Source organism: Cetorhinus maximus, chromosome 13, assembly GCF_964194155.1.
Source record: "Cetorhinus maximus chromosome 13, sCetMax3.hap1.1, whole genome shotgun sequence".
Taxonomy (NCBI): Eukaryota; Metazoa; Chordata; class Chondrichthyes; order Lamniformes; family Cetorhinidae; genus Cetorhinus; species Cetorhinus maximus.
This window is the reverse complement of record NC_135891.1, coordinates 17,783,411-17,801,184: the sequence shown is the minus strand read 5'-3', so window position 1 is coordinate 17,801,184 and position 17,774 is coordinate 17,783,411. Positions and strand designations below refer to the sequence as shown.

At 44.6% G+C, this 17,774-nt stretch overlaps 1 protein-coding gene across 3 annotated transcripts in view; it reads left to right on the top strand.

Annotated features, from left to right (window-relative positions):
• Positions 1 to 17,774, top strand: part of lama5 (laminin, alpha 5) — a 266,062-nt gene that overhangs the window by 126,318 nt on the left and 121,970 nt on the right. For all 3 annotated transcript variants that reach the window (XM_078555045.1, XM_078555046.1, XM_078555044.1), the window contains exons 14-20: positions 345 to 479; positions 3,514 to 3,648; positions 6,641 to 6,778; positions 8,416 to 8,462; positions 11,054 to 11,153; positions 11,353 to 11,405; positions 15,978 to 16,083. In XM_078555045.1, the coding sequence (XP_078411171.1) occupies positions 345 to 479; positions 3,514 to 3,648; positions 6,641 to 6,778; positions 8,416 to 8,462; positions 11,054 to 11,153; positions 11,353 to 11,405; positions 15,978 to 16,083 (714 nt within the window). The remainder of the gene's footprint in view (positions 1 to 344; positions 480 to 3,513; positions 3,649 to 6,640; positions 6,779 to 8,415; positions 8,463 to 11,053; positions 11,154 to 11,352; positions 11,406 to 15,977; positions 16,084 to 17,774) is intronic.

Here is a 17,774-nt window from a genome sequence, read left to right as displayed (position 1 = left end):
CAGTTATTGCATTTCAAAGTATTGCACTGTATGTGAAGCACTTGCAGGCTTTCCCAAGACATGTAGCAGTAAAATGTTATATTTTTTCCTTCTTTTGAAGTTTGTTTTCTTCTTATTAACAAGTACTTATTTAGAAAGATCAGATGCATCGGCTCGGTTTAAAGTTACCTCTGAAGAAGGCTTTGGGTCTGAAACTGATTGTTGAGAAATATGAAGTTGAGTCCTTGTTCTACTTAATTCCCAGGTTACCCATGCTAGCTAGAAAACCGATAAAGCAGATAGAGCTCACAATAAAGCATTTTCAAAGTGTAACGTATCTTTTTCTCCCCTCCCTCTTCTTGCAGTGTGTAGCTGCAGCATTGCTGGCAGCTTGCCTGAGGTTTGTGATCACTCTGGACGTTGCCTGTGCAAGCCGGAATTCGATGGAGCTCGCTGTGACCAGTGCGCTGTTGGCTTCCATTCCTACCCTCGTTGCCACGGTTAGGATTTTTCATGCAAATGTTCTTGGCAAAGTATTACATTGACCAAAGACACTTGTCCCTGATATTCATGGGGAGGGCTTGTGGTGTAAGGTTGCAGCTGAAAGCGGAGAAGGTGGAGGGAGGGAAAGATCTAGGGGTGGAAGGGGTTGGAATTGGGGGTTGACTTGGAGAATGGGGTGGGGGGGGGGGGTGGGGATCAGCACCAAGGGGCAGCGGATTGCGGTGGCGTGATGGATTATGGGTAGGAAACAAGTTGCGGCAGGTTAGCCAGGGGTGCTGAGGGGTGAAGCACTATTGCCCCTCTTGGCGCACAAACATCAATATAAAAGGCATTTTCCTGCTGGATCTGGCATTTCTTGTCTTCCTGGGTTTCATCACCCCTGAGACACACTGTGCATAACCTCATGAACCTTTTTAAATTAGGAATATAGGAACAGGAGTAGGCAATTTATGCTCTCAAACCTGTTTAACCATTTAATGAGATCATGACTGATCTGTGATCCAACCCTTTCCCTTAATAAAAACAGAATTACCTGGAAAAACTCAGCAGGTCTGGCAGCATCGGTGGAGAAGAAATCAGTTAACGTTTTGAGCCTTCACGACCCTTCAGCAGAACTGAAGCATAGTTAGGAGAAAGGTGAAATATAAGCTGGTTTAAGGTGGTGGGGGGGCTGGGGGAGAGAGAAGTTGAGGGCGTGGTGATTGTGGAGATAAGCAAGCAGTGATAGGAGCAGATAATCAAAAGATGTCACAGACAAAAGAATCAAAGATGTGTTGAAGGTGGTGATATTTGTCTAAGAAAAGTGCTAATTAAGAATGGAAGACAAGACACTCAAGGTACAGCTCTAGTGGGGGTGGGGTGGAAAGACTAACAAGGTTTTAGTTTTAGATTTAAAAATAATGGAAATAGGTGGGGAAAGAAGAATCTATATAAATTATTGAAAAAAAAGGGGGGAGGTGGGAGAAACGGGGTGGGGATGGGGGGAGGGGGAGTTTAAGATCTAAAGTTGTTGAATCCTCCCTCACACCTTCTCCTCCTTCCCAGAAACATGATAGGGTCCCCCTTGTCCTCACTTATCACCCCACCAGCCTCCGCATTCAAAGGATCATCCTCCGCCATTTCCGCCTACTCCAGCATGATGCCACCACCAAACACATCTTCCCTTCACCCCCCCCGACGGCATTCCGTAGGGATCGTTCCCTCCGGGACACCCTGGTCCACTCCTCCATCACCCCCTACTCCTCAACCTCCACCTATGGCACCTCCCCATGCCCACGCAGAAGATGCAACACCTGCCCCTTCACTTCCTCTCTCCTCACCGTCCAAGGGCCCAAACACTCCTTTCAAGTGAAGCAGCATTTCACTTGCATTTCCCCTAACTTAGTCTACTGCATTCGTTGCTCCCAATGCGGTCTCCTCTACATTGGAGAGACCAAACGCAAACTGGGCGACCGTTTTGCAGAACACCTGCGGTCTGTCCGCAAGAAAGACCCAAACCTCCCTGTCGCTTGCCATTTTAACACTCCACCCTGTTCTCTTGCCCACATGTCTGTCCTTGGCTTGCTGCATTGTTCCAGTGAAGCCCAACGCAAACTGGAGGAACAGCACCTCATCTTCCGACTAGGCACTTTACAGCCTTCCGTGCTGAATATTGAATTCAACAACTTTAGATCTTAAACTCCCCCTCCCCCCATCCCCACCCCGTTTCTCCCCCCCTCCCCTTTTTTTTCAATAATTTATATAGATTCTTCTTTCCCCATCTATTTCCATTATTTTTAAATCTAAAACTAAAGCCTTGTTAGTCTTTCCACCCCACCCCCACTAGAGCTGTACCTTGAGTGTCCTGTCTTCCATTCTTAATTAGCACTTTTCTTAGACAAATATCACCACCTTCAATACCTCTTTGATCCTTTTGTCTGTGACATCTTTTGATTATCTGCTCCTATCACTGCTTGCTTATCTCCACAATCACCACACCCTCAACTTCTCTCTCCCCCCGCCCCCCCAACTTAAACCAGCTTATATTTCTCCTTTCTCCTAAATATGCTTCAGTTCTGCCGAAGGGTCGTGAAGGCTCGAAACGTTAACTGATTTCTTCTCCACCGATGCTGCCAGACCTGCTGAGTTTTTCCAGGTAATTCTGTTTTTGTTTTGGATTTCCAGCATCCGCAGTAGCTTTTAGCTTTTTGTTTTTATCTTTCCCTTAATAACTTTGGAAAGATAATTTTAACTGAGATTTTTAGATTTAACAATTGATCCATCATCAGTGGCCATTTTTAAAAGAGAGTTCCAAATGTCTTTATGTGAAGAAATGTTTCCTCAATTCACCTCTGAGAGGACTGGCTTCAATTTTTGGATTATGTCCCAACTATCCGAAATAGTTTCTCCCTATCTACCCTATCTGTTCCCATAATGTCTTAAAACCTTGATCAAATCACCCATTAACCTTCTAAATTCCTGGGAATGTAAACTCTAGCTTGTTTTAATCTCTCCTCACAGTTTTTGCAGTCCAAGTATTATTCTGGTAAGTCTACACTGCACCCCCTGCAAAGCCATATATCCTCTGCAAGGTGTGGTCATACTAATTGCTCGGTCTAACCATGGCTTTCTATAACTGAAGCATGACTCTTACCCTCTTGTATTCTGTTCCTCTGAATATAAAGGCCAGAATTATTGACCTGCATCTTGAAAACAGGTTACAAGTCCAGCTCCCGTCCATTCCGGTTAAACAGGAAGCCATGAATGGTTAAAGCTGAAAACAGAGGGGTAGGAATCATAGAAAATCAGGCAAAGCAGAGCAGGCTCCTATGGCCTGTGAGTGTGTTGGAAGAAGACCAATGGGCACCAGGGAGTGGACCACCCACCAACCATGTGCCAATAGGAGATCCCCATCCCAAACACCAACCCACAACCATCCCTGGAGGCACTGATACACCCCTCCTTCGTTACACGGATTAATATCTTTTTCCAACTTGCATCTTTTTGCTGCAGCTTGAGTAACTTCAGTCTGGTTTGTCTTCCTTTTACTAGCTTGCTCCTGTGATGATCGTGGATCGGTGGACAATCTCTGTGGGTCTACAGGCCAGTGCCAATGTCATTCCAGCTACTCGGGCCCCACGTGCAACCAGTGTGCGCCAGGTTTCTACGGATACCCCAGCTGCACACGTGAGGAATTTGTTGAATGTTATTTGACTCATACTAGGTGAACCAAGCCTGTCAACTCAAAGATAGAACTTCCAACTTACCATTTTAGAAGTGTAAAACTCATAATAACTCTTTAGTAGGATGTGGTAAATACTGCTAAAAATGCAGGACTTCCATGTGACTACAGTTATTACATGTTCATTTTTTGGAAAAGCTATGCTACCAACTAACACTTTCTAAACATGCAATGCTTTCCTTAACCTTGTTCTCACAATAGCATATGTCTCTTTAACTTCCAGACTGTCACCATTCTAAATATGGGGCAAGGTTTTGTCCTTTGGGTCATGACCCCGACTTCTGGATCAAACGGGGGGGGGGCCACAAACCCACATTGTGAGGAAACAGTCACCTGGCAGTGATTTTGCCTGAATTAATTAATGACTAGAGGGCGGACTCGGCATCCAATTAAAGATGGCGGGCGGGGTCTTAAAACTGGAGGAGGGCCAATAGGAGGCTGTGCAACCCGGAAGGAGATGAAGCCTGCAGTTCAGATAAGAGAGAGATTAAAAATAGAATCTGCAGCCGAGCCATCAACCCCTCCACGGGTGGTCTGGGGCTGCAGCTGTGGACAGGCAGGCAGGCATGTTCTCAAAGCCTGCCTGGAGTGTAGGCCCCCACCCTGACCTGCTGCTGGGAGGTCACCTCCAGGCAGCTAGCCTAGTTCCTGACGCGTTCGGGAGGCCCCGGAGGCCAACTGGAAAATTCCAGTCGGCCTCTGGCAATAGACCTCAATAGGCCTTTAACAAGCTCAGTTGGCTATCTGCCCCGCTTGAGAGCAGGATGCCCTGCTGACTTCCATCCTGTCTCTGGGAAATGGACTGGAGGCAGGTGGTGCCAGGAAACCGGCAGGACAGCCGACAGCACAGATTGTTGCACCCACACGTCTGTGCTCGCCCCCATATGGAGCTACAAATCCTGCCTGTGGTCTCCTGTGTCAATCCTGTGTCTCTGCTTTAATCAGGGAAGGCTATAATATGTGAAAGTAGTACCTGCCCTCACTAGCTGAATATGAAGCATGGGTTGAAACCTTCTAGCAATTGGTAAATTTTGAAATATCTCCCCAAGTTATAAAACCACATTCAAGAAAGCTTTCTGACTATTAAAACTATTAATTTGTAACTCATTTGATTGGAGTAGAAGGCTATGCTGTTTTTTTTACATGAAGCGGGATGAGAGGAGGCTCCTCTGGAGCATAAGCAAGCTTAACATGGATAATTTTAGCCAATGTCCTACTTCTGTGCAGTGCATTGCATTTAATAATGAATGAGGCATTGTCCTTTTTTGAGTGGAATTGTTGCTGTTTTAGTAGAACTGTGCTAATCCCCAGTGCCCTTTTTGTTGATGATGGATTTGATAATTTCGTGGATAAATAATGCTGTGCCTTTTTGTTTTATTTGCTCATGGGATGTGAGCATCTTATTGCCCATCCCCAATTTCCTTTGAGAAGGTGGTGGTGAGCCACCTCTTGAACCACTGCTATCTCTCTGGTGTAGGTATACCCACAGTGCTGTTAAGGAGGAAGCTCCAGGATTTTGACCCAGCGACAATGAAGGAATGGCAATATAGTTCCAAGTCAGGATGGCGTGTGACTTGGGGGGAACTTGCAGACAGTGGTGTTCCCATGCGTCTGCTCTCCTTGTCTTTCCAGGTGGTCAAGGTCACGGGTTTGGCACGTGCAGTTGAAGAAGCCTTGGCAGGTTGTTGCAGCGCATCTTGTGGATGGTACATACTGCTGCCACTGTGCACCGATGGTCAAGGGAGTGAATGTTTAAGGTGGTAGATGGGGTGCTGATCAAGCCAGCTGCTTTGTTCTGGATAGTATTGAGCTTCTTGAGTGTTGTTGGAGCTGCACTCATCCAGGCAAGTGGAGGATATTCCATCACACTCCTGACTTGTGCCTTATAGATGGTGGACAGGCTTTGGGGAGTCAGGGGGTGAGTTAACCCCTGCAGAGTTCCCACTTTCTGACCTGCCATTGTAGCCACAGTATTTATGTGGCTGGCCCAGTTAGATCTATGGTCAATGATGACCCACAGGCTGTCGATGGTGGGGGATTCAGTAATGGTGATGTGATGGAACATCAAGTGGAGATGGTTAGAGCCTCTCTTGTTAGAGAGATTATTGCACTTTACAAACAAAGGTGGAAAGTTAGACCAAAATCTCCTGTAATGAGTTGATGCCCTTTCATTATTCCCCAGTTCACAGCTCCAATTTACATTCGTACAGCGTCTTTCAAATAATATAGCATCACGAGCGTTTTATAGGAGAGTGGTAGACAAGTGGGGTAGCGGAGGATAGTTAGGCGAAGTGACTGAGTCTGGGTTAAAGAGGTAAGATTTTTGAAGAGTGGAAAGAGAGCGAACAAGCCAAAATGGATCAGATGGATAGTTCAATAATATCAGGTCTTGGCTGAAAGCTGTGGGGAGAGGGGCACGTTGAGTAACATGCAGTAGATCAGAGCTGGTCGAATGAAGGGTGCTTACTAGGGTGTAGGATCGCAAAAAATTGCAAAGGTTTGAGTGAGCTAGTTGCCAGAAACATCAGTAAACATCTAAGAACATACTCCCAGTTGGATAAACCAGCTCTCGAGTGATACTAGTCCAGTTCTAACCATGGTTAAAACAACCAGGGAACTCTGCAGTTCTATTCCTAGGCAGCAAAAAATGCTTGCTTCATTTCTGAAAAATGATTGCACTTTATTTTTAAATTCCTGTTCTATATTTCAGTAATATTGGCTGATTTGTGAGTGCATATTTCAGACATATTCTTGTTTCTGCCATAAGATTTTTTTTCCTGATGTAACTAACTCTGCTGCACCTGGGTCCACATCGTGAAATGTTGAATGTTCTGTGTCTGTTTTGGTAATAGGAAAGAATCCATAGTGTTCAGCAGGATATAGCACAAGTTGCATGGAGCAAATTCATATCGTTGACCAGTTGATTATTTATTGCAGCTTGTCGATGTACCTTGGAAGGCTCGTATATTAATTCTTGTGACCAAGAAACGGGGAGGTGTAGCTGTCGCCCATATGTGGCAGGGCTGCATTGTGACACGTGTGTCGAAGGAGCTTATGGATTTCCTAATTGTCGAGGTAAGGGGTTTAATAGCTTTCTGTCGTACGCTCAATTTGACCGGTTTGCTGAAGTAGGAAAAATAAGTGAATTCATAACCATGGGAGGGGCAGGGAAGAAGCATTGGGGGTGTGGGGGTGAGGGGGCTGTGTCAGAGGTAAGGGTTTGTGGGCCTGACATTCATCAGTACAACTGGGCTGATCTCCCAGTAAATGGAGACAGGCCGTGCAGTCTGGTGGCCTCACCACCCACCCACCTCTGTTGCCAACTGCCTCCAGAGATGTTGGGCCAGACTCCATCCCAGCGCCCCTCCCCAGAACAAAAATTTGGCAGGCATGGACTTCCTTAATGGAAATGGTTTGTGGAGTCAGGAACTTTGCTTCACAAAAATCCTGGGCTTCTCCTGGTCTGTATGGTAGAGTTCTAAACTCAAGTAAGCAACGTCTGTTGTAATCAGCAAGTTTGATCTCCAGTATATTGGTTTGTTAGTGCCATTTTCCTTTGATTACAGTGAGAACATATGTTCCGTTGATATTATTATAGATACTATAGTAGACTAGCAGTGACTTTACTCAGTGATGTGGGATGTAGCTGCTGTGACTGCCCAATACACTATTCACCGGTGGGTTGTGGTCACATCATCAGAAATTTGGACACCCAACAGGATCTAAAACTTTCTCCTAAACTCCCCACTAATCCTTTTATTCCCTTCTTTCAAGCATTACTGATGTCACATTATATTCACAGCGCCATCTGTTTTTCTTTCAGTACAATAGTTTAAATTCTTATCATTATCACAGTTTAAGTGTCACACTTCAGTTGTGTTCAGATCAACATCCTAGAGGTTGCCATTGACCAGAAATTGAACTGGACCAGCCATATAAATACTGTGGCTACAGGAGCAGGTCAGAGGCTTGGAATTCTACAGCAAGTAACTCACCACCTAACTCCCCAAAGCCTGGCCACCAACTACAAGACACAAGTCAGGAGTGTGATGGAATACTCTCCTCTTGCCTGGATGAGTGCAGCTCCAACAACACTCAAGAAACTTGACACCATCCAGGACAAAGCAGCCCGCTGGATTGGCACATCATCCACCACCTTAAAAATTCACTCATTCCACCACTGACGCACAATGGCAGCAGTGTGTACCATCTACAAGATGCACTGCAGAAACTCACCAAGGAGCCTTCGACAGCACCTTCCAAACCCGTGACCTCTACCACCTAGAAGGACAAGGGCAGCAGATGCATGGGAAGACCACCACTTGCAAGGTCCCCCCAAACCACTCACCATCCTGACTTGGAACTATATCACCGTACCTTCCCTGTCGCTGGGTCAAAATCCTGGAACCCTCTCCCTAACAGTACTGTGGGTGCACCTCCATCACATGGACTGCAGCAGTTCAAGAAGGCCACCACCTTCTCAAAGGCAATTAGTGATGGATGCCTACATCCCATGAAAGAATAAGAACAGATTTTACCTTTTGTACTCCACAACTAATTAACATATTAAGAAAACAAGGACCTTGCATTTAGAGAGCACTTAGCACCAAGTGGTTCATATCAATGAAATATAAACACTGTTACTAGATAGACAAGGGTGCTGGTAAGTTAGTGGATTTTCATGGCCTCACACATTTTTTATTTATCCATAGTGGCTTCCTGTGACCCAGCAGGCTCTACATCTCTCTCCTCTGATATTGTAAGTAATATACAATTGTTATATATTAAACATTTGAATTATATTCTGGTTTTTAAACAGAATCTCTTAAAGTATTGTTAGAATGGACAGAAAATTAACTGGGGTGGGGTGGTGGGAAGGAAAGGAGGTTTTCTCTGGTTGTTAAATATTAATGGCTTTGTTAAGGCCAGGAAAGATTTCCTCTGATTTCCATGAACGTAAACACATCTTGTTCGAGTGCTTTTACAGCTTTGCATTTACAATGTCCGTGAAACAGCACAGAGGAAATTTCCTCCCATGTGTAATAAAACTGTCAATCACTTCTTTTGAAATGTGTTTACAAATTCTGTTAAATGTTGCATACAGAGAATGAAACCTTCCTTTAAGATTCCTTTGAAAGCTAATTTAGTTTTAAGTTTCCAGAAACCATGAATATGTGCTTTGTGTATTTGGTTGATAGTTCAGCGCTAGCTTATTATTTATCGTGTGTGTGTGAGAGAGAGAGAGAGAGAGACACACACAGACAGACAGACAGAATATATTAGCAGAGAAGCTAGGTCTGAAATAGATAAAACATAATTTGAATTTCAAAAGAGGTGGTGAAATGTTACACTTAGCCAGAAGCCAAACAGTGTGTTTATTTTTCCCAAAGCTTACTGATAAAGTTGGTACTCTGAAACATTTTTATTATTAGAAAAGTAGTGTTGAAGAGACATATCGGGACAATGAGATTTACATTAAAAAGGGAGAAACCTGTATAAAGAAGATGAGGTTATGTATAAGAGGAAGATATTCTAAGATCTAACAAGTGTGAAAAGCCCCCAGCCTCTAAGCCTCAAGTTGCTGTCTACATGAACTGAAGTGAAGAAAACTCACTTTGAGTTTGACTGTTCAGGGTATTGTGTTGCTTTGCCTGGTTCTTTTAAAATCTGCGTTTTACTGTTGCCTTAACGAAGATGTAACTGGGAGTTAGATTAACTAGGGGAGCTAGGTGCTATCACAGTAGAAATTTATAAAGCTATGTGCATGCTTAAAATCTTTATTTAATTAATAAAGGTTTAATTTAGTTTTGTGAGAAACATATAAGACTCAGTGGTGTTATTACTACTCGAAATAAATTTTCCACCTCTTAAACCCCAGTTATACCAAAAACATTGCCATAGAGAGGACAGAAGCTCTGAGCTGCTGTTTAGCAATGAGCATCATTTAACGCTGCCTACTAAATGGAAATAGATGGTTCTTTAAGAATTTTGTGCTGATGTGCTACAATCTAAGGGTCAAAATGGACGTGACTTCTCATGACACATTACATAGATGGAAGATGCTTCTTTCCCAGTTTGGAAGAGGCGTTCAGTCCAATACATTATCAATTGAAACCTTGCTCCTTGCATAGAAACTTGCTTGTTACGCAAAGCTTAAGCATTCAATAGCTTTTGGAAAATGTCAAATGATATTATCATACACTTTCTCCAAGCTTTCCCATTCTCCTGGGAATCACCATGACAACATTTCCAAGACAGCTGTCTTGTCGCAGTTGTTTCCAACTACAACCTAGTGTGATGCCTAATGTAAAAGACAGAGAAGAAAAGCACAACAGCTGTTTAGAATTCTTCACCCACTGGGGCCAGAGGTACAGAAGTAAATGAACTTCAGATTTAGTCGATGTGTAGGATATGTAATCCTCTTTGAATTAAAGAGTTGGGCCTCACAGTCATTGAAGCAGTTCCATTGTGGAAATTCAGAATTTTGTGTGTCACCAGTTGCCTTTGAGACCACTACCACCTTAAATTGCTGCAGTCCATGTTGTGTAGGTATACTCTCACTGCTTTCTGTAGTGGTTTGATACAACTGAGTGGCTTGTGAGGCCATTTCAGAGGCCAGTTAATATTGCTGTAATGGACTGCTGTGAGTATGGAGTCACATTTGGCCAGGCCAGGTAAGGATGGCAAAATTTTTCCCTGGAAGAGTTTTTGCAACAATCCGGCAGTTTAACAATCATTATTAACAAGACTAGCATTTTATTCCAGGTATGTTAATTAATTGATATTAAACTCACCCCAGCTGCTGTGGTGGGAATTGAACTTGTGTCACTGGAATCCGTGCTGTTGGCCCTATTCTGCACCACAGATTTAGCCAACTGAGTTATCGGAATCAACCTATAGCTCAGGAAGATCACAAGATCAGACCTCCCTTCACAGTTGGACTGTCAAGCGAATGTATTTAACAAATAATAAATAACTGGTATAACAGAGAAGTTTCCAATTGAAATTTTACAAACCTGGCTCCTCAAGATGAAAGCATAGATTTATAATTTCTACATAAATTACTATTTTTTTTTAAATCAAAATTTTGCATGCACTGTGATTCTTAAAGTTATACTGGTCTGACCTAAATATTGAAGGTTCCAAATTGATTATCTCTGATCTGAAGATGCCACATTGGTGTAGTGTGCAATTAATCCAAAGGCATATTTCCAGTGAGGTGGGGTAGGGACACAAATGCTGCAAGGTTTGAAGAAAACTTGTATTTAATGTGCCCAGACTAGAGCTTTACTGGTAGGCAGTGCGTGTGACATAAGTGACCAGAGATATTTGTGCATCTTTTCCAATCAGGACTCTTGCCAATGTCGGACAAATGTTAAAGGTTCAGCTTGCGATATGTGCAAACCTCTTTATTGGAATCTTTCGGCAGAAAACCCATGGGGCTGTACCAGTAAGGAATCACTTCATATCTCTCTACCACGTTTAACATTGGTGGACTCTTTTCAATGTTGATTATTGTTTTCGCCACCTGAATTAATTTACCTTTAGTGCACAGAATCTAATGTAAGTCATGATTTAATGTATGTTTTGCAGAATGATGCCGTTGTCAGTCACTGACTACCTTTACATGTACCTATATTTATTTTCAGGCTGTCAGTGCCATATCGAAGGTACATTGAACAGCGTTGCAGAGTGCTTGCAGGTTAGTCAAAGTAGAAACTTGCAGTACAGCAACAATTCTTTCCATGTCGGTGAACTCCGAGGGCAGAATCTTCGGGTCGGCGAGCGGGGGCGGGCGCCGCTTGCCAACGTGTAAAATGCCGCGCGGTGATGTCGGGCGTGCGTCCCGACGTCACCGCGCATCATTCAGATATTCAGTTCGGTGTGTGCGTACCGGAGTCAGCTGCGTGCCCACCGAGCTGTCAAAGGCCTATTAAGGCCATTTAAATATCAATTAAGATACTGAACGCCTTAAGGTTGGCGGGCAGGCGGAGAGCCCAGGCGACCTTCGCATTTATCATGAAACATCATCCACGGGCGGGATGAGGTTTCATGAAGGTTTTTAAAGTTTAATAAAATTTTTCAATAAAATTCATTGACATGTCCCAGCTCATGTGACACTGTCACATGAGGGGACATGTCTTAAATTTTTTTTTCTTTAGTTTGATCTTTAAAAATTTTAATAATCTCCCTGAGGCAGCTCTTTGCGAAGGAGCGCAGACCCCAACTCAGCCTACTCCCCCTCCCCCGCCCACACAGGGAACGCACAGCGCTTCTGGGTGCACGTCACGTTGGGTGGGCCTCAATTGGCCCGCCCATGTAAAATGGCAGCTTGCAGCCGATCGCGGGCAGCAATCAGCTGTGCGCCCACCCACGCCCGCTCCTGTCCAACCCCCACCCCGATGGGGAGAAAATTCTCCCCCCTGAAGAAATTGGTTGGGGGACTGCAGGACTCCAACCTCTATAACTCTCCCTCTCCCTCCATGAATGTGAATACTCCTATAGTTAGCGCATACCTGAAATTTCTCCCCACCCGCCCCCACTGAAATCATCAAAGGTGCACAGTCTTTTACAGAAGGAAAAAGACCAAGGGCAGAATTTCTGCCTGTCGGGCGGGCGGGCGGGCAGCTGATCCCCGCCAGTGAAGAGGGCCGCACCGCCATTTTACTTAGGCGGGCCAATTAAGGCCCACCCAGCATGATGTCCGGCGGGAAGCGCTGTGCGCTCCCTGTACGGGCGGGGGGGGGATTCCCTAAAAGCGAGAGTGCGCTCTTTTGCACGTGCACACGAAAGAGCACACATCTCCCTGAGGCCAAGTGCTGCCTCAGGGAGATCGCCTGGACTTTGAAAAATATTAAAAATAGAAAAAAAAAATTCCCTTACACATCCTCCTCATGTGACAATGTCATTGTCATGGGACATGTTCATAATTTACACAATAACTTTATTAAAATTTTAAAAACCCTGTTTTTTCTTTTGGCCGCTGGGGCTCCTGGTCGACAGGCAGGTCCTTTTAATTGTTTAAATGATCCTGTCAATGGCCTCAATTGGCCATTGACAGGTCGGCGGGCCCACAGCTGATTTTGCTGTGCCCCCGCCTTCCTGAAAATTTAAATGGGGCGGGATGACGTTGGGGGTTCCGCCTGACGTCATCCCGCATCATTTTATGCATCGGCAAGCGGGCCCCACCCCCTGCTCACCGACGGCAAAATTCTGCCCCAAGAGTAAATAGGCCATTAAGCCCTCCAAGTCTGCTCTGCTGTTCAAAGTCATGGTTGATCATTTACCTCAATTCGACCTTCCCACAGTACCCCTTCATACTCAAAAACATGGCCTGAATGTACTCATCGACTGTTCACAAATTCCAAAGATTTACCAGAGCCCATCGACGAAAGCTTTCTTCATTTCAGTTGTAAATGGCTAACCCCTTATGAAATTTTGACCCATTCCATCCCACCCCACCAGTTCTGGATGCCTCCAGCCAAAGGAAACATGCTCCCAGCATCTGCCCTGTCAAGTCATCTAAGAAATTATGTTTCAATGATGTCATCTCGGATTCTTTCAAACTCCATGGAATATTGTCCCAATCTACTCAATCCCTCATCATAGGACAACTCCCTCGCCTAGGATTCAGTCCAGTGAACCCTCTTTCTACCCTCACTAAGTTCAATTCAAGCCCTTTTCACAGACTTAAGCTCTCACCACTTCTTTGATATGATCCCAAAGGTTTGTAACGCCCTCGGTCTCTTTTGTATTCATTGTTGAAATAGAAGTGTCGCTGGAAAAGCCAACATTTATTGCCTATCACCAATTGCCTTTGAGCTCAACAGCACCTTAAATCACTGCAGCCCATATTGTGTAGATATACTCTCACTGCTTTCTGTGGTGGTTAGATACAACGGAGTGGCTTGTGAGGCCCTTTCAGAGGCCAGTTAAGATTGCTATAATGGACTGCTGTGAGTATGGAGTCACTTGTAGGCCAGATCAGGTAAGGACGGCAGAATTTTACCCTGGAAGGGCTTTTGCAACAATCAGGTAGTTTAACGGTCGTTATTAACAAGACTAGCATTTTATTCCAGATGTGTTAATTAATTGATATTAAACTCACCCCAGCTCCATGGTGGGATTTAAACTTGTGTCGCTGGAATCGTGCTGTTTGCCTTATTCTGCACCACACATTTAGCCAACTGAGATGTTGGAATCAACCTATAATTCCAAAGGATCACGAGATTAGACCTCCCTTCACAGTTGGACTATCAAGCAAATGTATTTAACAAATAAACATTCAGTAACTAATATAACAGAGAAGTTTCCAATTGAAATTATACTAACCTGACTCCTCAAAATGAAAGCATAGACTTACAATTTCTACATAAATTACTTTTTTTAAATCAAAATTTTACATGCACTGCGATTCTTACAGTTATACTGGTCTGACCTAATTATTGAAGGTTCCAAATTGATTATATATCTCTGATTTGAAGAGTCAAACTTAATTAACTGGCTCCTAAAACATTTGTTGGCTTCGTGGATTTGAATAACAAGCAGCTAAATTCTGGTATACATATAATGGATCCAATCACATATCACTTTAATTTATATTTAAATTATATAGCTTGGTTCTCTTCTCAATCCTGTAACTTTGGAAGCAGCCAATCAAATCTTGCAATATTTTTGAGTGTAGGGCAGGGAATTTAACCCAAATGATGACGGGGCCACTAGCATGCTCTGGGTCTGTACCTATAAAGGCATATGAGTGGCATCTATTTTTTTATTCAGTCTTGGGATGTGAGCATCGCTGCCAAGGCTAGTTTGGACAACAGCTCCCAAACCACAGCCACAACCATCTAGAAGGACAAGGGCAGCAGACGTATGGGAATGCCACCACCTGGGAGTTCCCCTCCAAGCCAATCACCATCCTGCCTTGGATATATATCGCCGTTCCTTCATTGTCGCTGGATAAAAATCCTGGAGCTCCCCCCCATAACGGCACTGTGGGTGTACTTACACCACAGGGGCTGCGGCAGTTCAAGAAGGCAGCTCATCACCACCTCCTTAAGGGAAACTGCAGTTGGGCAATAAATGCTGACCTAACCGGTGACACCTATATCCCATGAATGAATTTTTACAAAATTATTCCCCTTCCTTAACTGCCGTTGTGGTGAGCTGCCTTCCTGAACTGCATTCGATGTATTGTAGCGCAGCACTTTCTCTAGTGGTTTAAGATAATTGTTGCACCATTTCAGAGGGCAGTTAAGAGTCAACCACATTGCTGTGGACCTGGAGTCACGTGTAGGCCAGACTATGTACGGATAGCAGATTTTCTCCTCTGAAAGATGGGTTTTTATTCCAGATTTATTAATTAATTAAATTTAAATTCCCTCTACTGTGGTGATGGGATTTGAACTCATGTCCCCGGAGCATTAGTCTGGGCCCTTTGCATTACTAGTCCAGTTAGGTTACTGTTATGCTCAGAAGTGCTGTGCTGCACTAATGACCCTGCAGAGCCTCCATAACAAATAATTATCTTCACTCTGTAGGCCTGCCACTTTCTTGTTAAGTTTTGGTGCCTTTGGAACCTTCAGCGAATCTCCTGTCAGATGCTGAGTTCCGTTGAGCCCTTATAAGGATATACTGGTCAAAATTCCCACAGAAGGCAATAGAACTCTTCAGGTAGGCCCCATTGACATGTGCAGGGGGGGGCGCATAAGATAGAAGATTCACCTATGCCCTCTCCTGTTTGCCAGATTTTCCTTTCAGGGCACAAAAGGCCGAATCCTAGTGGAACCAAGCCCATCCTATTTTCTGGTCTCCCCACTGGAGAAGTGCCGTATTTCACATTGCCGCTAATTGGAATTTTATGACTTGTTTTTTCCTGATGGTTTTGAATCTAGACAAAATTATCACACCCTTCTTCACAGTGATGGCAGGCTATTTGTTCAAATGCAGAAACTGGCTGCCAAATCTAACCCAAGTCGAGGATGTGAGGTTGCAGAAGGTAGCCATATAGCTGGAGACAAAGCAGCTGAATGCCAGCCACAAGCCTAAGGCCTCAGCTCTTTCTAATTTAGACATGGAGATTTTGTGTGTGAGTCTATCTGTTCACGAGCATCATGTGTCGCCTTTTCATTCCTTTCATAGTATATGCTTTTATACTATTGCAGCGTCTGCAGACTTAACATTAACGTTCGTGCACAATTGAACATATTGCTCGCCAAAATATGAGAGCTTTTGTTTCAGATGGCCCCTGTAATGTTGCTCCTTTGCTTTGTAGAGTGACGGCCAATGCTTCTGTAAGCCTAATGTCTGCACTCATCATTGTACAACTTGTAAAGCGGGATACTATAACCTCGATGACAGGAACTATTTTGGCTGTCAAGGTAAGTTCCCTGCGACCGAGCTTGACAGCTTTTCTTTACATTTATACAGCACCATATTAGCAACAGGAACTGCAAGCCAGGGCCTGAGGTGTATGACCTTTTTTGCATTTTTTTTACCGCTACGTCAGACCGGGGTCTCTTGCCTGTGGTTTCCATTGACCTCCTGAAGCTCTTGTAGTAAAAGTCTAAATAAACTCTGGCAGCTGCTGGGACTGGTTTGTTTGGATTTCAAAGTGACTTATTACCTGCCAGATAAAAGGATTAAAGAGAGCCTGTGTTGATGGAAAAGACACTGTGGAGCAACTGACAGTGTTAGACTGCTGTAGCGTGCATCCCACTCACTTCAGTAGGATTGGCAGCTTGTCCAAGGGGCGTTTCTTCACTCCCCTTCTATGAACTTCAGGAAATCTTCCAAATAGTAACTGGGGAAACCATTTGGATTCACCTAAGCTCTGTTTTTCACTCTGGTTCAATTAGGAAATACATTTCCACCAGTGTAATGCTACATCACCTTAAGGGTCCAATTTACCTCCCCATGTTGAGTAAGATAGGCAGCTATGCACTTTGCCCAGCTAGGCCCAAACCTGTGGATGGAGGCCATTTTGCACTCCCCTTTGGGAGGGGCGTGTGCCCAAAAGATTTGGGGGAGGAGGAAAGATGGAAGTTGGAACTATATTCTCACTGAAAGCCTGAGAGCTCTATAGTGGGAATGGCCAGTGAATTCGGTGTCTTCTGGCTACCGTTTTAAAAACAGTAGTCACAAGGGGGTGAATTTTCTCCACGTCGGGGGTGGGGGGGGTGTTGGACGGGCGTGCATGGGCACACAGACGATCGCCACCCGCGATCGGCTGTGCGCTGCCATTTTATGTGGGTGGGCCAATTAAGGCCTGCCCAGAGCGTCGCACGCCTGGGAGCACCGAGCACTATCTGTGCGAGTGGTGGGGGGAGTAGGCTGAGTCCGGACCTGCGTTCTTTCACACATGCATGTGAAAGAGTGCTGAAATCTCCCTGAGGCAGCTGTGTGCCTTAGGGAGATCAGTTTGAGTTTCAAAAATTTTAATAAAGAAAAAAAAATTTAGGACATGTCCCCACATGTGTGAAAGTGTCACAAGGGACATGTCTATGATTTGTAATGAAAATCTTTATAAATCATTCATGAAACCTCATCCCGCCCATGGATGAGGTTCGATGGAAAATGTGAAGGCTGCCTAGGCTCTTTGTCTGCCCGCCAACTTTAAGGTTGGACAGGCAGCTATGTTAAGTGGTTTAATTAGTTTTTAAATGGCCTTAATAGGCCTTTGACAGTCGGCGGGCGCGCAGCCGAGTTGGCTGTGTGCCTGTCGAACTGAAAATTGGAATGACATTGGGACACACACCCGACATCACTGCGGGTCATTTTACCCGTCGGTGAGCAGGCCCTGCCCCCACTCGCCAAGCCGAAGATTCTGGCCACGTTTGCCACCTTCAATTCCTGGCTCCATTGTCACAGAGAGATAAAGAGAGGCGTCCAGGAAAAGCCTGCTTCTCCCCAGCCTTGTGATGAAAGAGAGGTGGGTGCTGGGGCTAAGGTCCACTTATTTTGGACCCTCCTCAAAATGGGTGCCTTTATTACTGTGGGGGAGGAAAGTAAAGAAAGAATGCCAGTTATTTCTTCCTGCATCATTAGCACACTTGCAATTTGCCTCTGACTG